The sequence below is a fragment of the Athene noctua genome, chromosome 23 (genome assembly GCF_965140245.1).
Source record: "Athene noctua chromosome 23, bAthNoc1.hap1.1, whole genome shotgun sequence".
In the NCBI taxonomy this organism is placed as follows: domain Eukaryota; kingdom Metazoa; phylum Chordata; class Aves; order Strigiformes; family Strigidae; genus Athene; species Athene noctua.
Genome location: NC_134059.1, coordinates 1,213,626 through 1,236,513, shown reverse-complemented (window position 1 = coordinate 1,236,513; position 22,888 = coordinate 1,213,626). Strand labels below are relative to the sequence as shown.

The window sequence follows — 22,888 nt, the reverse complement described above, 5'->3', positions numbered from 1 at the left end:
ATGGTAAAGTCCTTCCTGTGCTTGTTAAGTGATTTAAAAATGTAATCCTTGCTATATGAAACCACATCATCTGAATTGGTACCTAAGCACAATTCACAAGTGAAACGGTCCTGCCAGCATAGCGCTTTTTGAGCAGCAACAGTTCAGTGTTTCAAGCAAGAAGACATCAGAGCAATTAAAAAGTGAAGAGTGAACATGTATCTGGAAAGACAGTGCCTGGAGAGGCAGTTAATTTGGAGGAAGGAGAGATTGGAAGAGATCTCCAGGTCCATCAAAAGCTGACTGAACTCCATAGTAAGCAATGAGGGGTTGGCTGGTTGCTTCCTCCGATTCACGGAAACAGACTCTACAACTCGAGTAGAGTTATACAGCAGGTATGTTTACTCCAGGGTGCGAGGAGATTTTTCTCCAGAAGGTTGCACTCCGACAGCACATTTTACCAAAGCTTATAGACTGTGCATATACATATTAATTGGATTACATAGCACAAATATCCATATGCATAAGTGAGGCTGGGTTAGTTCTAGAGGCTGGTGTCAGCAGTTTCTCTTTGCACCTGCCCATTGCCTCCTGGGGGGCGTCTCTGGGGGTCTGTTGGAGGAAGGCTCATAGTCTTTCTCACCTTGTACTTTTCCTCAGAGATTCTCTTAGCCAGTTTCTTGAACAAGCAGAGTGGTTCCAGAAGGTTTGCCACCTCTGTCTTATCTAAAATCACCAGTATACTAGTTCTACCACCCATACATGGCTACTACATCTACTCTATCCACTACAAAAACAAACTTGTTAGAGGGCATCTGCTTTCAAAGGACATGTCTCTTATTTTTGCTGAACACAGTAGCCCTTGGTAAGCTTTCACAGAACTGTCAGGGCAAGCAGGATTTTTAAGCAATATTCAGAAATCATTACAAGTTGCTATAAGTAAATAAGTTGCCAAAGCAGGTGGTCATTTCCTTGTATCACCTCCTTTCTTTATTTCCCTTGGAAGGCTGTTGCAGCACCCAAATCTTCTAAGCATTAAGAAGTTTTCTTCCAGTTTGCAGCTTAAAGTTACTCAGGAACAGGCAGTACACATTTTTTCTGGTGCTCACACCCTTCAATCTTAGTAACTGTTCTCCCTAAGTGTTATTTCCCTCTCCTGCATTTACAGGAGTCACCCCACTCTTCTCCCACTTGCTTTCCTGGCCCGAGCAAATCCGGCACTCCTGACGTCAGCCCTCACGTCCGCCTGCCATGTACCTGCGATCCTTGAGAAGCGAACCTGACCCCAGAGGTCTGGGTTTTCCCACTGTGTGTGGGGGAAACAGCCTGACCCCTGGTTGGTGGCAGCAGGGTGTGATACTGGTTCTCCTGTCTCTGCAGATCCCAACAGAGAAAAGAGTTTTGGCTGGACGCCATCCTCAGGTGAGTCCCGCTGCAGTAGCAAAGCTCTGGTGCCAGCGTGTCCGTCGGTGGGATGCTCCAGCTGAGCTGAAAGGCAACTCGAGAGCTGGGGGAGAGGTACCCCCACTGCTGGGGCAGCTGCGGGTCAGCGCTGGCCGAGTTGCTCCGCCTTGTGTTGGTAAAGTAACACCAAGCTGATCCTGTTGCCACCATTTGCTCCTTTTGTGTCTGGATTTCTCCTGATGTAAATGGTGCTGGAGGGGCTGGCAGGGGAGAGAGCAAAGGAGGAGGAGGCGAATAGTGAGGAGGTGTTGAGTAGCGAGGAGGAGGCGTGTAGTGAGGAGGAGGAGGGTGTGGTGATCAGTGGAGGCGATCAGGGAGGAGGAGGCGGCGGCGAGCAAGATCAAGGCCATGGCGAGCAGGGGCGGGACATGGCAGCCGGTGCCACCAGCAGCTCCCAGGCGTGGCCGGAGCCAGACCCAGACCCAACAGGCTCCTCGGCAGAGCTGCCTCTCGCTGTGCCCGGAGCGCTGGCCCTTCGACCTGAGCCACTCGCCACCGTGGTGAGTGGGGCTGGGGGGGCTCCGGGGACCTGGGGATGGGCTTGGGGGGCTCCAGGCGGGGCGCTCAGGAGGGCTCCAGAAGGCCCAGAATCGCTCCGGGCGGACTGTGGAGGGCCCAGGGCTGGCCTGGGCAGGCTCTGGAGAGCAGGGGTGTCTGGGGGCCGCTCTGGTCACTGTCCCTCCTGCGCAGTCCTGGGCAGTGGCAGCAGGGGGGACACGGGGGCCGTGGTGCAGTCAGGGTCACCCCTTGCGCGTGAACTGGGTTAACTGGGCAGCCGTGCTCGTTTCCCGGCCCCGGCCTTTCGATTCTGTAAGAATAACGATGCGGAATTGAGCACTGCAAACAGCTGGAAGCCCTGAAGGTGTTTCCCGGCGCTCGGTGCGGGCAGAGCGGTGGTTCTGGCTGCGAGGTTTGGTTGGGGGGAGCCGTCGGGCGCAGGTCGGCGCCTTGAACCCGGCTCCTCTGCGCATCCCGGGCCCTTGCGCCGTGGTGACGGCGTGTGCTGGGAGCGGGGCCGTGGCCTCAGGCCTTCCCCTTGTTGTTGTCCAGCTTCAGAGCTGCAGGTTGTGAGTGTCAGCGCAGCCAAACAGTGAGGTTTGACAAAGATTCAAGTCAGGTGAGACAAAGAGTAAAGAAGTAGTGTGAAGCTTGTGAGACAAAACCCAGGTGGATGTGAGCCGTGCATCCGTGGGGCAAGGTGAGCAGTGGTCTCTCTGAGGTCAGATGGTCAGGGCTGAAGGGGTCCTGCAGATTTTTCAGCAAAGATACGAGGTGATTTGGAGAGACTGTGGCCTCTCCCTCCCATGGCTATGACTTGAGTAAAAAGGTACGTGTGCTTCAGGGTTTGGTGGCCTTGGAAGAGACCAGTTAATTATTGTTGGGCTCCAAAGCCTGCTGTCTCGGGTCAGTTTGTTCAGTAGCCGTGTCCCGGCGTGGTTTCTGACAAGCCCGGCAGTAGTAGTCGAGGTTAATAACTGTGGAAGCCAGGGCAGTTCTCGAGGTGAAGTCCCTGAGGCGCAGTGCGGGGCGGCGGGTGGCCCAGCCGTGGGCAGCGGCTCCCTCTCGGAGCAGGAGGGTCAGTGTACATGTGACAGAGCCCTGGCTCCTCACACAGCACCAGCCTCCTTTTGTGGAGACAGGGGATTGTTTTCCGGGCTTTTCATCTTCTGAATAGTTGGCCTGGGAGAGAGAGGAACCCGCTGGCCCTATCCGCTTAGCGTAAGCTTGGAGGCACCAAACAAAATAAAGATTTTTGCTGTATAGTGTCATAAAGGCAGCAGTTACCTTCTGGATGCCTGTACTAGCATGTAGATGGCAAAATCCCGTTCTCTGTGATGGGCTTGCACCATCTTCTAAGTCCTAAGCCCACATGGGCCTGTTAGGCCATTCCCAGCGGGGACTCACAAAGTCCTTACCATCAGGATTTAACGCCAAATCCCAGTTCTGCAGAGAACCACTTTGCCAGCATCGGCTTCCCTCTCTGGAGACTCTGACAGCATTTTATTGTGCAAGTGGGACCTAGGTGATGGTGGCTGAGGAGTTTCTTAGGGAGGGAATGGCAAGCAGGTGCCGGGTGCCTGGAAAGTCTCCTCAGAGGAGTCTTTGCTCCCCAGCGGAACGCGCTGGGCCAGTGCCCCTGCCTTGGGGGACTTTGAACTTGCTGTTTGTGGTTGACAGCCTGTGGTGAGACTTGTCCTGCCTGAAAGCCGGACGAGCCTTTCTTGTTCGTGTCCCAGCAGACACGGTGTGAGATCCAGCAGGTTGCTGGGGTGAGGAGTGGTCTCCCCCAGGGCAGGGCTGTCTGGCTGAGGGGCAGAAAGCTCCAGCTGGGGCGTACGACACTGGGGCTCCGGTTCCCCGTGACTCCACCAGTGCGGAGCTACAGCTTTGGGGCTCTCTTAGATTATGCCTCTGGGGAGCAGTCACTGATTTAATTGCCCTGTAATTATTAACTGCAGAGATTTGCTTTACAAAACTGACACGGGATGCCTGCTGTGACTTTGTCTTGATATCCTTTCAAATGAGCAAGAGCAGTCTTAAAAATCATTGTGATACACAGCCCTGGCCCTGAGTACAGTGTGTTGTGCACTGCAAGGTGAGAAAAACCAGATACTGGTAATAAATAATAGTGGCAGTGATACTCCAATGCAAATCCTGCTGAATACGGAGTTCCAAGTGGAAAGTTCCTTAATTGCCTAAAATCCTGGTCATCAGCTCAGCTCTGGTTTGTGTTTGTTTTTGTAATCCCAATTTGCTCTGTTTCAGTAGAATGGCCAGTTAATGCAAGGGATATGTAAATTGGGGAATATTCCTTTTTCCCATGGTATATGGTCCCTCACTTCAACATTCTAGACAGGTGAGCAGCAGAGATAATTTTGATGGTGACCTTTTCCTTTGAAACTCCAAAAATCTAATCTTTAATATAAAGTATATTCTCATCTACGGTAGTAAGCAAGGTAAAGAACATTTATGGTTTAAAAAGTGGATGCCCATTGAAAAGGTATTGTTAAAAGGGGATGTCACCACTTCTCAGCAACTCTGTAGTAAAAGTGCTACATCTGGAACATCCCCGCTGAAGAATTTTGAGGAGATTGCCTCATTTGAGTCAGTCTTGATTTGGTATGAATTTGGGGAACTGGACTCAAATTTAGGTGCAGGTGAAGGAGGATTTTGAGCAAATTAAAAAAAAAGAAAAAAAATCAGGAACAAACAGTGTACATCCAAGCATTTTAAATCACCTTAAATGAAATTACTGAACTATCAGTGATGTGAAGTTACTGTCTGTGATACCAGAGAAACAAATGTGATACTAGTTTTGAGAAGAGCTTCAACTCTTGTCCTGGAGGCTACAGATCAGTCGGTCTAGCTTCTGTGCTAGGAAAATTGTTCAGCAATTCCAGTAAATACCGAGAATTTGGAGAGAGAAGAAGAAACAGGATAAACAGCAGAGAAAAAGGAGTCCCAGAAATAAAAATTTTAAAAAAGACTTTTTGGGCTTACTATGATACCGCTGTAACAAACATTTTGTACAGTACTGTTTAAGACTGATTCTCCTCCTTTGCTGTCTGTTTTCCTAACACACATTTTTGTCAGTTCTGCACTTATATTTCTTGTAGAGGATTTAGGGGTGACATTTGTATGTAGCTCTTAAATATTTAAATCTCTGGAAGAAAGCTTCTCAGACATGAACTTCTGTTTTCCCTTTGCTGACAACATGTGCAGGAGCAGAGGACTAAATGAGACCAGGGGTCGGCTTTGCTCAAGAGCTTGTTTCTGACAGTCACGGAGTTAGGAAATCCGTGACGTTTCTGCGATAACTTGCTCTTGGGGAGGCGCTGCACAAGCCCCAGGCTGCGTTGCTCTGTGGAGCCAGCAATGAGCCCAGATCCGTGCTGCGCGGGTGCCAGCGCCCGGCGTGTTCCGTGCGGTGGCCCTGTGCCGCTCTCCTGGGCGAGAGGGGCCTTCCCTGGCAGAGAGCTCGGGCTGCCCGCCGCACCGTGCCTCTGCCGAAGCCCAGGGCATCCAGCTGCCTTCTTTCCAGCGGTTTGATGGGTCTTGGTTGAGGCCCCAAACATTTCCTCCTTCCCTCCAGTACCTTTTTGAACCTTGAATTGAATTCAGCATTTTTGAGGACCAGCCCGTTCATCATTTAAATGAGAAAATACAGGTACAGACTTCTTTGAAACTGAAGTTACTACATCCCTCTGCTCAGGTGGGAGTTGCATTTTAGCTGCTTTTATGGTCCCTGAAATATTAGATGGAAGGAAGTCAATGAAAAGGAATTGGATTGACTTTCTCCTCTGCTGCTGTATGCAGCTGCCAGGTGATAGCATGAGTCAATCCTCAGCAGAACCAATGTAATCTGGTGGTTTCAAAGCGAATGCAAGCAGTGGATTCAAAAAGTAATGTAGAACAGTTACTGTAGTACCGGTGTTTCATCAATGTGCATAACAGGGTGAACTAACTTGTTTGTTTAAAGTTTAATTTATTGTTGGTAGGCTACCTGTGAGATTCTTGGGAAAGCGCAGATAAAATTCCTGTAAATCCATGATCTCTTTGGGTTTTTTGGTTTCTTTTTTTGAAATTGTTTGTTCTTTTGTTGAGCACACCTTTGTGTGTGGTAATTCAGCATAGCAACAGACATTTATCTTGAATTATCCTATTGAAAGGTGTGTAATACAGGTACAGTGGAATTTAAATGTAAAGCCAAAGGAAGCAAAGGAGTTCAATCTCTTGTTGTGTAATTAAAACACAACCTGCCTAGAGAGCCCAAAGGTCAGACTGAACGTATTATGCAATAAATTTATGCGCTCACAAATGTGAGCGGACTTAGAGTATTAAAAACTGAAGCCTACTGTCACTTCCTTGGTTATTTCTCCTGTCTTCCAGAGGGTGAAGTCAAATAAGGTTGTATTAAGAACTACTTAAAACTGTGTCTGCTAATTATGGATGCTTCAGCTTTTGTGTTCGTTCAGCTCATACCTGAGGTTCAGTTTTTGGAACCTCTGCTCTTTGGTAGCTGTGATGGTTCAGCTCTGTTGGCTTCCCAGGGATGCAGGACGTGCCTTGGGTAGAGCAGGGGAGGGTCCTGCTTGGATGGGCTGCGTGGTCTGGTTCTTCCTTTGTTGGTCTTACAGCTTCTCACCAATAAATAGGAGAGAGGTGAATTTGCTCACTTTGGATTGTTCAAGGTACGCATTAGAGAACCTTGAGCATATTGACATGGGAACTGGAAGAGACTTGAGGAGGCCTTGCATTCATTTTTGTTGCTCTGGATACAGAGGAGGACTTGGCACCCCTGTGCCAGGGCTCTGGGAAGGGGAATAGCCCAGCAGAGAGGAGCCCGGCCCAACCCTTCTGGCCTCTACAGCAGGGCAGTCCCGGGAGTCTGCTGGACCGAACAGCCCTTCAGAGTGGGGGCAGTGCTGTCTGGTCGGTCTCTCTCAAGCCTCGGAAGCGCGCTCTAAAATCTCGGAAGAGTCCGTTATCCGAGGAGGCTGTTGCGGGGGTTGGTCTTGGAGGAGACCTCCAGGGCTGGGCTCTGCTGGAGCCTGTGCCTTGGTGGTGCTACGCCGTTCGGTGCTGAGCTGCTCTGTCTGCTGTAGACGTCCCTTGTTTCTGACAGGAATCCTCCGGAGGCCGTAAGATGTTGCTTTTACATAATCTGATGGGCATTTACCTGGCAAAATGTTGGGCATGATTCAATGAGACAGCATTTTGTGCAGCAAACGATTGGACAGGTCTTTGTAAATGAAGCTGTAATGATTTGGCTGTCAAGGGACTTATATGCATCTGTATTGCTTTTATTTCAGATTACTGAAAACCTACGACAGACTGAAGGACAAACACTTGACTAAGTACGTCAGCAATACCTGGATAAGACAACATCATCAGAGATCAGGACTGGTGAGATTGAAAAATTTCCTTTTCTGAGAAAAAAAGAAAAGAACGAATTGTTTCTCTTAATATTGCACAAGTCAAATCACTGATAGTCCTGTTGTTCATTTCTTAGAAGTATGCGTTGTCATTGGTAAGAATTTGACCAGCCAAACACGTGCAATTCTGCTGTGCCAGATCAAAGCCACACGATCCCAAAGTTCTCCCCTACACCATATCCCGCAGCAGCATTGATTCTCTTAGGTTACTGTTTCTCTTAGGTTTTTAAAATGTGACATCTAAGCATCTTTGACTCTAATAGCTGTTTAAGTAGGTTCAGTGTTATTTTTTTAAAAGACTTCAATGGAAAACTGAAGGATTTGGTCAAGGTGAATGTGCTGGACATTTTGAAAAATACTTATGCACTCCTGGGTGTGACTCTGCTTAGCACAGGCAGATGCAACCCCTACGCAGTAGGAAGGCAAGTATTTAATTGCCCTCCGCTGACTTGGGCAGCGGCCCCTGAAGAGCAAGGCTGAGCCCACAGCTTTTAGGAAATGTGACTGGGGCTCTCCTGCCCTCTTCAGTTGGCTGATGGGGTCCCCGGGGTCAAAGAAACGACAATTCTGTGCTCGGAAGGTGAGTTCCAGCACCGTGGCAGAAGCAGCGGTGGTAACTGACTGGGAAGAGAAAGTAGCCTTTCTGGGGAATTGGGCTCTGTTTAAAAACACACCCTGTCCTGTCTTGTCCTTCTTAGTTACATTCTATTTGTTTATGGCAGATCTCGGGGAGTGGAAGAATCCTACCTGAGAAGGAATGCCAGCTGAATACTATAGAGGAGGAACACCTGAGATACACACGGGAGGGCCTGGCTGGCACCGTGTTTCGTAAGGCCCTTGGCATAGAGGTATGCATTGACCAGGACACAGGAACCTGGCTGCAATTAGCAGAGTAATTTAATCCTCAGCTCACGCGTTCAGTGAATTTGGCTGAGTAGCTAATCTGAAAGAAAAGAAGAAAGACAGATGACTGAGCAAGGGAGGATGAGAGACAGAGCTGTCTGTCTGCAGAAGGGTCGTCAGCCCAGAGTGGGGCTTTTGAAAAGAAAAGGGAGGGAGGGGCAGCAGCCAGAGCAAGGAAGTGTCAGATGCACTCAGATTTAAGAGACCTTCAGCCAAGCCAAGAATCAGGAGATACGGAGAAACAGGCAGATGATTGAATTTAGGAGGATCAGCAGCTGGAGAGGACTGCAGGGAAATGAGTCAGAGGTGGGAACAAGTCTTGTCCCTTGTCTCTCTCCTTCTCCCCGTGATTTCCTTTCCTTCCTTAACCAGGCGTCCCAGTGTCACAGCTGTCCAGTGAAAGACAGCTGGCAGGCAAGCTCAGACATTGCTGTTAGAGCTGGCAGGCCGATGCTGATGTGCTTCTTTCCCACAATTTAGTACCTCAGAGACATAAATTTCTCTTCTTTTAGGCGGGACCATCCAGAAGACCGGTGGGAAATGCCAGCTTTATGCACTCCCCTCATCCCCCACCCGGTCCAAGAAATCATCGTGGGCTCTTCCCTCCCCTTGGCAGAGAAGCAACTGGTCACTCCCAACAACAGGTGAGTTTTAGCAGCCACCCCGAAGGCGCTGGCGTGAGCACACAGAGCGCAGGCGTGCACGTAGGCCTGTGAGGTCTGACTGCCCCATCCTCCATCCCCTGGGGCCGACCTCCTGTTTGCAGGGTTGTCTCATTAGAGAGAAGTCTGCAGAAGCCGATGCTGCAGGAATGGCACATCAGAATGTGGAAAAAAAAAAATCTTTGTGATAAACCTGCTTTAATCCTTCCCTTTTCTCTGCCTTGTCGCCCAAAGCTAGGCCGGTGTCAGTACGTTAAGTATTGTTAATGGGTGCTGCGGCTGTAGGTGCGTTCACACGCATTCTAAAATCCTGAGAGCAATGGAGGTCTTTTAGAAAACAGAGGTGAAGGGGTGAAGAAAGATGAAAGCTCATGCAGAAGGCTGTGCTTTGGAGCTCTGGCTCAGAAACCTCTTCCTCTCTGTTAACAGGCAGAGAAGGAATGTTAATATACTCTTGAAATATAAGGATACTAACGTCTAAGGTCAAAGGCCAAATATATGGTTCAGTTTTCACCGGTTCTCGATTTCAGTGATGATCATGGGTGCAGACTGCAGTGAGATTTTCAGTCCTGAATAACCTCCTCTCCAGAAAGAGGACACTTGGGCCTGTAGTTGTGTGTGGTGGTGGACATCGTCACATCAACACTGATCCAAGGAGTCTGCCTGTTCTAAGGCAGCAAGTTAACTCGGATAAACAGGTTTTTAACTTGGTATTCTGAGGGGTATACAAAGAAAAGCTGAACTAAAAAAGTCACAAAAATGCAGAGTATTGCACAAAAATAGGCCTGCTTTGGTGGTGCGTTCTCTCAGTGTGCGTGTGCTGAAGGCACCAAAAGGCAGCACGTGGCTGCGTTCCTGTGAGTGTCTGTGAGCTCACGTGTTTGCTTCAAGGCTGCACTGTGAAGAGACAGTAGCAAAACCTGGATTTATGGTCAAGAGTTATTCTGGATGCTCCAGTATTTGGATGCTTAATGAAAGATGCCTAAAGGGGCCTGGCTCTATGGAGGCAGACTAGAAAATGTAATTTCCTGAAGGTACCTGAGAATCACTCATCACTTCCAAATATCTCAATCGGTGCTGTTTTTTTTTCCCCCCCCCCCCTCATGATGCTGTTCTGCACTGGAAACTATACGCTGAGATTTTGTAGCTGTTTTCTCTATTCTGTTCTAGACTTCCAGGCGACCACATGCAGCTCCAGGGGATCTGCAGCACTCACTCCATTTCCCACCACTTCCCATCTGTGCTGCAGTGGGGGCTGTAAATACTTCAACATCTAAAAAGAAGTGCCTGGCACCTCAACTCAGTCTACAGCCTGCCAGCAGGGTGAGGCCATATTTCATTCTGAAAATAATGTCATTTTAGGGACAGCTTTATAATACTGCTTTAGTACTGTAGTTCCCAGACCTGGTTAGTGCAGGCAACATGCCTTCCAAATGGTGATCAGCTTTTATTTAAACTCTCCTTGTTAACCTCCCCTTAATTTTCAAGACATTGACTTACTGGTCTAATGCCCAGTTCTTGATCACAGTGAGGAAAAATGTGGTGGCTTATCTTTTATAGTATAAAACCTCTGCATGCATAATTTTCTCCCTCCACATAGACTATCTGTTATGTCGAGAGGGAGGCAGCCACCTGGTTAACACCAAGAACTCAGGAATATTATCACAGAGCCTTACAAGTTTTCACCTTCATCTACAGCTGCAAAGTAACAAAAAACCTCCTTTATTTTTTCTTGTTACCATTCCTCCTGCTAAGTCACACTGGCAGGTTCAGAGAATGAGAGCTTTTTGGAGTAGCCAGACATGATCTTGATACATACACAGTTACTTTCAGGTGAGATTTGGACTTTTTTTCCAGGAAAACATGGTGTAATTGGTTTTGTGTTAGGAGTTCCATGGGGCTGGAGGATTTCGGAATGGGGCTGTGACCGCTGCCTGGCAGACACTGGACGAATAGCTCCCTCCTGCATTTGCTCTTACTGTGATGGGCACCATCCTTTCTCCAAGAATTTGCCGGCACTTTCTGCTTCATGCTCCCTGCTGACAAAACAGCCGGATCAGTCACAGGTTATGCAGACATGACGCAGAGCTCAGACCCAGAGCACACGATGTTTGTGGAATTTATTCTCTAGAGTTGCCTTTTGCTTTTCAGGGCCCTGGGCCTCTGTTTGCATTTCATCTGAAGGAGGACTAGACCTCCACTACAAATGGGAGAGAAGCGTTTTGAACCACATCTTGTGTAACTGATGCCAAATGACGTTACTATTGGGAGACCTTGGCTGCTTTGGAACTTGCTTGCCAGCGGAGGGAGCGCAGCAGTGCCATGGGGTTCTGTCTGCTGGGGATCAGAACTCTGCACTACAAGCAGTACCCGGCTCACAGTGCTGTATATAGCTATGGGGGTGACGCTCCCAAGCAATCTGCCTGTTGCTTTGCAAATTAAAAGAAAGGGTTTTAGCACAGAAATCTTTTCCTGAACAAAATTGCAAGCACTCAGTTATGGAACTGTTCTAGAAGCATGTGTCTTACGAGGTGTAAAGAGCCATCAAACCATGGTTGGTTCAATACGCTCGGTCGCTGGTTTTGCATAACCTATTTAACCTGGTTACATGTTTTCACAGGAGGAAAGGAGCGAAGTAAAAGGTCCAAATGCGGTAAAATACATGACCAGTTTATCTCCCGTCGTTAACACCGGCCTGATACCGGCACCACCTCCACCCCAGCAAAAACGTGGAAACACAGTGAGAAGTGAGGTAACCAGAGGGAGAAAATTGTGTCCCGTCAGTGTGCCCACTGAGGCAGAGCACCCTCCGAGGAAGGTAAGTTAGCTCTGTCTACATCTCTGTTTATGTACAGGTCTATAATCTTCCTTGTTGGTGTATTTGCCTAATGCTGAAAGATGTGTCGACCTAGTTTGCATAAAGATTCACTGAATTTTTGAAAGAAATAAAATTCCTAACTATTAAAATCTGTAACTGCCACCCATCTCTGTATATACTAAAACATTTGGTGTTTTTCATCAGCTGGGGGAAAAAAAGGTGCTTGAACAGAAAAACCATGGGATCTCTTACTTAACACCTTCTGGTGTAGTCAGTCTGATCCTGTCTCTGACCATGTCTGAAATGCCTTGAGCGTACGAACCTTCATCTGTTACACTAGACCTCCAGCCAGTTTTAACTCCTGTGAAGGAAATGGTAGGAACCCTGGATTGGGAGGCGCGATGTGGGTCATGGTCCCTGCAATTTTGGGCAATTCGATGCAGTGGATTTTCAGTTTGAAATCTTTTCCTGCCCTTCTGCATATTACAAATCAGTTCCCAATTTAAGCAGCTCAAGGCCTGTCTTAAAAGACTGGCAGCCTCAAGTGTACGGCACACATACATGCTCTTTGTGTTCACCTTCTGTTAGAGTTGGAAGCTGACTGCATTTTTTGTGTATTTCCTGCTACAGAATTCTGGCGTCGTCTCCAGGTCCCTGGTACGCAGCGGCGCGCGTGTCACCGTGGCCTTGGTGGGGAAAAATCTCTGTTTACCTGGCAAGGCTGCTGGGGACAGGCAGCACTGTGGAGGGGAGAACCTGTGTATGTACAAAGGCAGACTACTGGAAGGAGGTAAGGGTGCAGAGTCAAAGAATTCATATCGATTCTGGCAACGTCTTTTTTTCTTTTGGCTAAAATGTTGGTGTGGCATCAAAATGACTTCAGCTGAGCTCAGTCAAGATACATGGATCCAGGGATTTTTATACCATCTTTTATACCATCTGCCTCCAGACTAAATGTGGATCTACTGTTTCATGATTGTAAGTGAGGTTAGAGTGACTTCTGCAAATTATGGTAGAAGGAACTTAGAGAACTAATTTAACAAAATACTGTAGCTTAGGTGAATTTCATATAGAGACGTGTGGTTAATAAAGTAGTAGTAGTAGTAGTTTTAGTGGTAGCAAACTGTCCTTAAATGGGGGTTGTCTCTTTCTGACTTGCTCCATCACATCATGTTGCTTATTACTCCAGAAGGAAAAGTGCATAATGGGAGCCCAATTCCCATCTCTCTGACGTGAGTGCAATCCCATAGCACCAGTAAAAGGTGAATTGTGTTCTGGGATCCTGGGAAGAGGCGATGGCTGGGAGATTGTCACTTGTGAGGAGGAGTGATTCCACCGATGACACCCCTCATTCCAGCTCACAGACCCCCTGTGCTGGCGTTTTCAGTGGGCGTGGGAAGATGGTGCAGAGCTCCCTGCGCTCCCGCCCGTCCCCGAGGCTGTGGGAGCACCGCGGCGTGCCCGCGGATCAGCTCATGGGCTGCTGGGCTGGCTCCCCGCTGTGTCCTCTGTGCCTGCCCCTCTTGTCCCCAGCCCTGCTCACAGGCCTGCGGGAGTGACCAGTGTAAAGGGGGTACAACCCCGTCCCCCCGGCATGGAGGGGGGTGGCCGCCTCGGTGCCGTCCCGCCTGGATGCCAAGCGGTGCCCTTGCAGAGCAGCTGGAACGGCTCCAGAAGCAGCATCTTTCCGGTGCCCGGTGTTGCCTGAGCCCAGCCGCGTCCGTGCGGGCCCAGAGCCGCTGGTGCTGAGCTGTGCTCATCTGGAGCCTCGGCTGCCCCTGCCAGGGGTGTCCCACTGCGGGGGCTCTGACGTGCTGCTGCCCTGCACCCGGTGGGCACGTGCCAGGAATCCTAAACCTCCTGTGCACGATGCCCACTCTTCTAAGGCAAGGGCGGAGTTAAGTTTGTGGAGATGGGAGGCTCTGCTCTCTGTTCTGCTGTGGCTGTGAGTGCCCAAACGGAGTGGCTTGTCACAGGGGTGCCCAGCTTGGCACTCTGGGGCTGGAGAGAGACGGGGCTGTTGTGTAGGGAGGAGGTGGGGTATTACCCCACAGAAAAAAAAAAATCTCCTTATTCCCTTAATTCTCATTGTCTGGGTAACTGTTTATCTGCCTAATTGGTTCTGCATCAGATACTTGTTATTTCTGTCCCTGGCATCTGTCACTTCAGTGTTGTAAAAGCACCGATCGAAAGAAAAAGAGGCGGGCAATAAAATCTGAAAGGTGAGAAGTGATGGCCATGAGGGACAGCTGGTGTGTCAGCGGTGGCAGCTCTCCTGCACCGTTTGGGTTTGTTGCCTCTCTGCTGCGCGCGCAGTGAGCTGGTGGTGGCAGTGGAATTACTGAATGTCACGGGGAAATCACTGACATCACCGTGCGCTGGTGCCTGGGGTTCCAACCGCGGCAGCTCGGCTGGGCAGGGGAGGATTCTTTAATGCGTACGCGTGGGGCCAGTCTGTACTACAGATGTGAGCAGAGCTGTCTGTGAGCTACTACAGCTTGTCAGGCTCGTGGCCTGGGACGGAATCCAGACCATGTTGGTGTGGAAATGGTAAATCTGTTGTAAGCCTCATTTGTATGAGGATTTCACGTGGGAGCTGAAGGAGGTACGGGAGCAGTGCGGTGGCAGAGTGTTCCTGCGCAGCACCCTTTGCCTGTATTGATTTAATTCATTCAGTTTGTAAGCCACTGCTTTGCTGATTAGCCATGTCAATCCACATTTGTCTTACTTTGTGCTGCAGTAGATATCTTTCTCCAGTTTTCTCTGTTGCTGGCATTTTTTCTTCATTGCAACAGTTTTTTCTCCTGTAACAAGAGACTGTGTGGCATTTTCTCTCTGAGTTTGCCCAGTTCTCAGTTTTTCTAGTCCTTTCAGTGGCTAATGGTTTTGTTTGTTGTTTTTAATGTGTTGACCACACTTGATGCATCATTCAGTAGCTTTAGTGCTTTTTGCTATGCTGTTTATGAAGAATACGATGCTTTTTTATGATAATGTGCTGTTACTCTTCCATCTGTGGTCCTAGATTCTCTCATGGCATTAAAAAGACAGAGCAAATGTACAGGCAAAAGGAGACTGATGAAGTTAACCTCTGCCTGCTTAAAAAGAACTTTATTAGTTGTGAATTCCGTCTCACAGTATGATTCTTGTATTTTAGAGTACGATGATGATATTGAAGCAGAAGAGAGACAGATTGACGATCAAATGAGTGGAACATCAGAGTCACCCTCAGGTGATGAAAAACCTGACTTGGACACTGAAAAGGAGAGTGAAACCTTATCAGAGAAGGCATTGGAGGTCTCTGACAGTGAGAAGGATGAAGATGATAAATACTCTGACAGTGACTTCTGGGACGATGAACAAGGTTAGATTTTTTCATACTGAGGCTTAAAGAAGTTGACCTGATGACTGTTTTATATTTTTTATGCACGTTTTACATTTTGCGCGTGCCCGGTACATGTTAAGGGGAAAACACATGAAAAAGCATGCAATTCCTACTGAATTGGGAAAAGATAGCTGTTTTATCTGTTATTAATTCAACCATCCGTCACTGAAATGCAGCAAAACCCACAGGCAGTGTAAGGGTGTGCCAGCTCACAGCAGACTTTGCTGAAGTGCACCGGTGCAGAAGTGGAGCTGGAGCCAGTCGGCAAATTAGCTCTAAATACTTGGGCAGATCAGCACTTAATGTCAGCGGTCACTGACGTCCGAGACCACTCACACCTTCGGAGGATAGGTGCTTTCACCTGAGAAGCCCCCGGCACACCCAGCGTGCCTCCTGGTGGTTTAGCAGTGCTGTCTTTAATGGCCCCGAGCAGCCAGAACCTCGGCGGCGTCCCCTGCCGCACTGCTGGCCCGTGCTGGCCGAGGGAGGAGATGCCGTCAGCTCGGCTCTCCCTGCTGCCTGCCTGGGATTATCTTCATCAGTAATCCCATGGAAAACTCACAGGCAAGTTCTCATTTCTTAGATGAACAGCAGCATTCCATTCACCACGTCGTTGCCTCTTCCTTGGGGCAGTGTTTTAGTTCTTCTTAACTTTTCTCCTCTATGGCTTTGTGAGATCCTGAGCTGACTTCTGTGCCTCTTGCTTGTCATAATGTACCAGGATTTCTCCATTTCCTGCTCTTTCAAAATCAGTTACTTTACATTCCTTACATTTGACAGTCCTAATGTGCAAACCATTTCTCGAGCTAAACGGAAACTTTCACATTTGGATTTCTAGGTGAATTAAGCAATGGCAATATTAAGCAATACAGCTCGTTGTGAAAAGGTTGCAGCTGCAAGAAAGATCCAGTCTTTTTACAGAAAGTATAAAGTCCACCAGAAATTCCAATTAGGTTTGAAACTTCCTTGCTTATAAAATCATTGCAGTGATCAAAAAGAATCTTAACTTTTGTTCTCTCGTGATAATGAGAAATAGCGTGTGATTCAGGAATAATCAGTACAATTTTCTGCTTGTTAGTGCATGGCATTATGAACTTCTCTGTGACTTTACTCAGCTGCCTCTCAAGCTCTAGCAGTGTGTGATGATCATTCTTTCTCTTTCCTATTTGTTAATTTTTTTATGTTTTCCCCTTTGAAATGAAATCTTACTACTTTTTTCCCCACCACTGAACAGAAGAGGTGGAGAGAAGGGATAAAAAAGATGTGGGTTTCTCCCAACGGAGTAGTAATAATAAATTCATGAAACATAAGAATTCATTGGTAATTTTGAGGGCAAGAAGAGCTTTCTGCTTGAATGAAGGACTCCCTGAAAGTAGTATAGGTGGAAATATTCCAAGCAGCGTTAGTAGCAACTACTACTTCCATTTTTTTAGGAGACCGGTAAAGTGCCTAATAGCTCTCCACAGTGGACGATGTTTCTGGATATTCATTATTTTAAAAGTTTTTCTTTAATTCAACACCATTTTTTTTAGCTATGCGTTTAGCTATGTGTTTTTGCACATCCTTAAGCAGGTCTTTTCCATTCTTTCTATTTACAAATTCTCCAAGACAACATGACCCCATTTCACTGTTGTTGGCTTCAGCTTTCATCTGCGTGTGTCCTGAAATTCCACATGCTCTGTACATTTATTGTGCTTTGAGGTCATCTGCCGAGCCTTGGGCCTGTAATTTTTTCAAAGAAATACTCGCTTAAGCTTAAGTATGTGTCTTAGTGTTGGTAGACCAAGATTTTGGATAGCAAGCTTTTGGGCATGGATGCTACGTTTCTGTGTTTCAGCAATCAGTACACTAATCCTCTTGTAAGCTATGAGTGCTGCTTTGGCAGAAATAACGCGCTAATAGCAATGGGATCTGGATCTTTATGAGTGCGTGTTGTGGACAGATTTTGTCTCATCTTAGTTCAGCATATGATGACGCTTGTTCAAGAGTGTCTGAACCCGTTGGGCCCCTTGGGTCAGTTCAGCCAGCATACAGAGTCCAGAATAAAATCCAGATAACTGAGGTGCCACAGATGTGACTTTTGCATACAATATTATGAGTCGGACATAAATAAAGAGCGTGTAAGAGGGACCTTGGCATTCAAATCCCTGTGGACCATAAGCCTGTGAATGAACTGGGGAGAATCGCTGACGGTTCCCCTGGTGCAGTGTGTAATCTGCACGTTGGAGTGGTTCTGTCTGTTTGTACTCTCGTCAGTGTCTGGGAGCGGTGGTGTTTTCTGGGACTGTGGACACACCTCCTGTCACAACAGAGGCGCGAGTCCGGGGCAGGCTGGAGGTGCCAGAGTCATTGCCAGGTGGTGGCTGCCCAGTCATTTGTGCCTCACGCCTTTTGCTTTTTAATGGCTTCTCTTTCCGGCTTCCTCTTTTGTAACTTTGTGATAGTTCTTGAAGATTGCAGTCCAGTCCAGGTGGAAACAGCAACAGCACCTGGATGTGGTCGTCACGTGTATTCTGAACCTGATGACTCCTGTCCAGATGTGGAAGAAGAGGTCCTAGAAAGTGGGGAGTATGATGCCAGTGAAGGTGAGGTTGGCTGTTGAGCAGGGATGAAATCTGATTCATCTGAAGTCTTTTTATAGAAGTGCTTGCCCTTTCCCTTTCCTTGCTAGTCTATCAAACCCTATGTCTGCTCTTTTCTCTCCTAACTTGTACAAAATTGGGTGGTGACTATCTGGCTTCTGCAGTCATGTGTAGTTAACCTGTATTACAGTAAACAACTGCTTTGTTGGCAGCTGTAATGGTCCTAGGAAAAGAATCCAGGCCATGAAAAACTGGGTGCCAGTCAAGAAAAGAGCTGTGGAAAGCAGGAGTCTAGCGAGTTTCCCTTTGCTTCCAGGTAGCGCAGGGGCTCCTGGGGAGGTGAATGTCCAGGACAGGCAGGGTGGGACTGACAGATGGAGGGCAGCTGAGCTGCAGCCTCCATCTCCGTGCTGCGCCCCGTTTGTCTCCCAAGCTCATCTCCCGGTGAGCAGTTGGCCTAATTGGCAGTGAGGAACCTTCAGCTTGGTCTTGGTTCCCTCCAAGAACGTTTCTGGTCCCTGCAGCCTGAGCCATTCATTGCTGGGAGCGTGGTCTGCCCGACAGAAGAGCCTTGCCTGTCACCCGGGGGGTGTTCCAGCCAGCCATCCTGCCGCGGCCATCAGCCGTACCGGAAGGTCACCTTAAGCTTCCGCTCCCCAGCGGCAGTGAGTCTGAAAAGCGAAGAAACCCACAGGTTAAAACTGACTTCAGTCTGCACTGCTGCTCTTCCATTTCCTTCTGCCATCCTCTAAGGCTCTAACAGCTGGCAGGAACAGGCCAACTCTACTGTTTTTAAATTGCAAGTTGCGCACGGTCTTGTACGTTGACACATTAATCCCGGGTGTTGCAAGTTTGTTTTTCTGGTCAGCTGGGAGCCTTTTGACCTCCTTCCTCTATGTAGCCTAAGAGCACAGTCTTGCAAGGTGAGTTGTCTTTCATCTGGAGAGTGTATGCAGGAGGCTGGAGGTTCCTTCTTGTCTCTGGTCTGTCAGCAATTGTCTTTTTCCTCAGTAATTCTTTGTCAGGTGAAACTCCTTCTGCCTCAGTCCCATCAGCTGACTGCAGACAACAGTCGGTACCATTTAGTTTCAAAGCCTGGTGGTCTTCATGTGTTGGTCTTCACACGGATCCGTGTTTCTGATGCAGAGAGCAGGGTAGCGAAGATGTAGTTCCTGGGCAGCCCGACTTCTGTGGCAGTTGTCCCTCTGGATCGGGGTTGAAACCTGTTTGCTTCCCGGGGGGCAGGTGGTCTTTGGAAAGACCCGAATCTCCTAGTTGTTACCTTCTCAGGTGCCACGGTGCCTCATCTGGAATACTTTAATGCTGAAACAACCTCACGGTTCCTGTTATCATTCTGCCCAAGGCAAGACCTCACTTTACAGAAGGGAATACGTTGTAATCAGCAGCCAGAGTAAATAAACTGCTCTTTCTGCTAACGAAGCAGGTAAACAGGCAGACTATGCCATGCACCACACAGCATTTGGTTTCTTTCAGGCAAAGTGAACAAAGCATCTATTTTGCAGGGACCAGCAAAATCCATTACATTAGACTCAGTCCGGTATAAGCAGCTGGACAGTTTGGACACTGTACTTTTGTGGAGAGAGGAATATTTACTCTGAGCTGGGATGACAGTTTGGGATGTTTTCATTTTGTACCAAAACTTCCCTTAGAAAGTTTTAAAATGATTTCATGTTACTGATGTTGGTAGTAGACCTGAGCTCTCCCAGATTCAGGAGGTAGGGTTTTCAGTGTGAGTGGTGTAAAAGTATGGTAGTGATTGATAACTGCCTTTTTATATCTATGTAGATATATATATATAATATGTATAAAAGAAGAAAAAATTTAAAATATAAGGTACAGAAAGCTAGTAGTGAACATAAGCAACAAACCTGGTGCAAGATGCGTCTTGGACGAAGGCATGATTTCTTGTATTGCAAAATGTAGAGTTTTTAATTATAATTTTGAAGTGTGTTCCAGTGTTTAGCGATGTGGGGTCTGGTGGGAGGAAGCAACCTGCTGAGCTCTCTCCTCTCCTTCCCCATCCTCCCTTCTCTTTCTGGAAACTGTCTTCCCAGCCTGTCCTGCCTGCTCCTGGTTCCTGCACTGTCTGCAGCCACCTGGGCTCCTTGTGCACCTTCCAGTTCCCTCTGCGGAGACCTGGGAGCGAGTCGGGCCCGGCTCTGAAGGGCAGGAAGGGAGGGGTGGGCGCGGGGAGCAGCGGGGCCAGGGGGAGGGTTGTGGCAAGCCGGACACGAGCTCCACTCGGCTGGCAGAGATGGGCCAGGCAAATAGCGTCCTCGAGGCCTGGAGCCTTCTCTGTCTGCCGTCCAGAAAGGGGCTCTGGTTGCACAGTGGGTTGCGCCAGCAAGCAGCAGAAAGCAGTAACTGTGGGGTGCAGCAGCAGTGCAGGAGGGTAAAACAAGTCAAAAGGAGTGGGAGATGATTTGGGGCAAGACAGCCTTTGCACAGTTTGGGAAAGGTAGCTTGGGAAAGACGTTGCTCTTGTTCCTTGTGGTGGCACAAAACTTCTCTTTTCTTCAAGAACCGGAACGTGCCGTGTTTGTACAGAGCACTGGTGCAGCAGCACAGGCTGCCGGGGGGGCTGCCTCGGGACAGACCCCACAGCACAGAATTCCGTGAGGGCACTGCCGTGAAATTCCCAGCGGGCAGGAATCGACCTTGTGTTATTCCCCTGATGTAATTACAGAATCCATGGGAAGCAATTACACAAAGAGCCGAGTATTCTTTTTCCTGTGTGTGCGTATTTTACGTGAGCAATTTCCCACCTATTTCTTAACTTTTGAACATTACTGCCAAGCTTATAGCTACTTCGTAGACACACCTGGGCTCCCTGCTAGGCAAGTGAGGGAAGGAGGGAGAGTACAGAGGGCAGGCAGAGCTGTCAGAGTTGAAAGATGGTCGGGCATCGGCATTTTGGCTTAAATTGGTTATGCCAGATGCCCGAACAGCAGCACTAGAAACGTAGTCAGAGCAAAGGTGCATGATGAGAAGCAGCAGAGCCAGCTGTCGTCTTGTCACCATGCCAATGTCCCCTCATTGCTTGGGAGAGATAGCATCTTTAATAATAGCCCTGTAAACAGCCTTAACACTAACACAATTCTCAGTAAAACTATTGTTTTGTTTATATTTAATAGCACCAGACGGAACTTTTGTGGCAGAAGGAAGAAGAACACTTGATGTGCAGGAAGCAGCAGAAAAAGCGGGAGGAGAAAGGACGATGCTAGGGGAGACAAAAGCAATTGAGGAGGCACATTTTGTTGAAGAGGAAGAAGTTTTCACCAAAGAGGCAGGAGAAGAAGTGGAACGGTTGGGAGACTTGCTGCCCGAGGACGAAGCAGTGGCTGTGCTGCAGGCAGAGGGTCAGCCTGTGGTAGAGGAATCTGCACCTGAAGAGAGTGCCATGGCAGAGGGAGATCCCAAAGGACAGGGGATAGGGAAAGGAAGGGCCTTTGGCATTGAGATGACACCTGGGGAACAGGGAGTTCTGGTGGAGGGGATGGAGAGCGAGGCAGAACTCGAGGAGCGGGGAACTGGGGAAGAGGAGGTGCCAGGAGCAGGGGAATTGCTTGACGAGGAGGAAAGCAGAATGCAGCCTAAGGGACTGGGTGGGGCTGAGGAACCGCCTGAGAGTGATGAGGAGGAATCAGAAGAAGAGGAGTCTGACGGAGAGGAGGACATGGAGGAGGGAGATACTTCAGGGGAGGACGACATGGCAAGTGATATGTCTGAGGGGGAGGAGGACGGGGATGCGGGAGAATTTGAAGGGACAGATGTGAGGAGTCCTTTTTCTGAAGAAGAGGAGGAGATGGACGAGGTAGGATTTGAAGGGGAAGTTGTGCTTGGTGCTCTGTTTGGGGGAGAGGAGGATGGGATGAGGGAGAATTTGAAGGGATGGATGTAGCGAGTCCTTTTTAGGAAGAAGAGGAGGACATAGACGAGGGAGGATTGGAAGGGAAAGATGTGTTGGTGCTCTGTCTGAGGGAGAGGAGCTCCTGCAGAAGATGTATTTTGCACGGTAGGACGATGCGGGGGTGGCCAGAGCAGAGTCAGGAGGTGGAGGCGAGGCCATGGGTGGAGCAGCGGGGTCAAGGGAGCTTGGCAGGGAGGGATCACTGGGGAGTGGGGAGCAGAGGTGGCCTGGGGCGGGGCGGTTGCTGGGGTTAGAACCGGGGGTCGACAGGGCACAGGGAGGGTGATGGGAGCAGCGGGGGGAGATAGAGCGGGGCCGGGGTGGCAGCTCAGGGAGGGGCTCTAGGGTTCTGGGGGGACGGGGAAGGGGCAACCGATGGAGCTTGCGGGCGAGGGGCCAGCCAGGAGGGGTGTGAGGGGAGGGGCCGAGGACCAGGGCGAGGTGGGGGGCAGGGGGGCACAGCACATCTTTTGTTCCCATGTCCTTTGGAGAGGAGCTGAATGCAGAAACATCCCTGAGCTCAGAGCCGAGGTGGAGAGGGTCTGCAGGAGCCAAGGAGCTGTGCCCGGGCACCCAGCAACACCTGACAGCTCCTGGGATGGGGCTGTGGGGGCCAGGACAGGCTGCAGGAGGGGACAGAGCAGGCGGGGTGAAAGCTGAGGGGGAGCAGCCAGAACTCTGTGACAACAGGGGAGAGGGGGGGTAGCGCAGGGAGAGCTGCTGAGGACACGAGTAGAGGAAGGACAGTCCCTTCAGAGGCGACCCAGACGCCCTGGGAGCTGCTGTCGGGGCCAGAGGAGCAGCAGCCCCGTGAGGTGAGTCCTGCGTGGGTCGGCCCCTGACCTGCGCCCGGTCGAGTCCCCAGGCTGGTCCCTGCAGGAGCAGCGGGTGCAGCACTTGGTCCCATTCCTTACGCTTCCCTTAAGTATCTGCTGCTGGCCGCTGGCGTAGGGGATGGTAAATCCTTTTGGGTGGCCGCTTCTGCCCCCTTCCCTGTTCCCGAAATCTCCTTGCAAATCCCTTAGTTCTGGTGCTAAGCTGGCGGCCCCTCAGCCCCTCGCCCCTTGCGGAGCAGCTCCCGCCACCCAGCAGTGCAGCCCCAGGTCAAGGGCAGCACCGGCTGCTCTGCTTGCTCTGGCAGCTGCTCCTAGTAAATCTCTTACCGTGGTGTATCAGTAGCTCGAAGCTTAGCGTGTTTTTTGTGAAGCTAATGTTTTTCTCGTTGGTTTGT

At 49.3% G+C, this 22,888-nt stretch overlaps 1 protein-coding gene across 1 annotated transcript; it reads left to right on the top strand.

Moving 5' to 3' along the window:
- The first annotated feature begins 1,628 nt into the window (after window positions 1–1,628).
- On the top strand, window positions 1,629–15,220 carry LOC141969726 (glutamate-rich protein 3-like). The gene is made up of 6 exons (XM_074925804.1): window positions 1,629–1,943; window positions 8,102–8,227; window positions 10,115–10,267; window positions 11,565–11,762; window positions 12,393–12,552; window positions 14,917–15,220. The coding sequence occupies exons 1-6, from the start codon at window positions 1,629–1,631 to the stop codon at window positions 15,126–15,128; spliced, it is 1,164 nt and encodes a 387-aa protein (XP_074781905.1). The 3' UTR covers window positions 15,129–15,220.
- The last annotated feature ends 7,668 nt before the right edge of the window (window positions 15,221–22,888 follow it).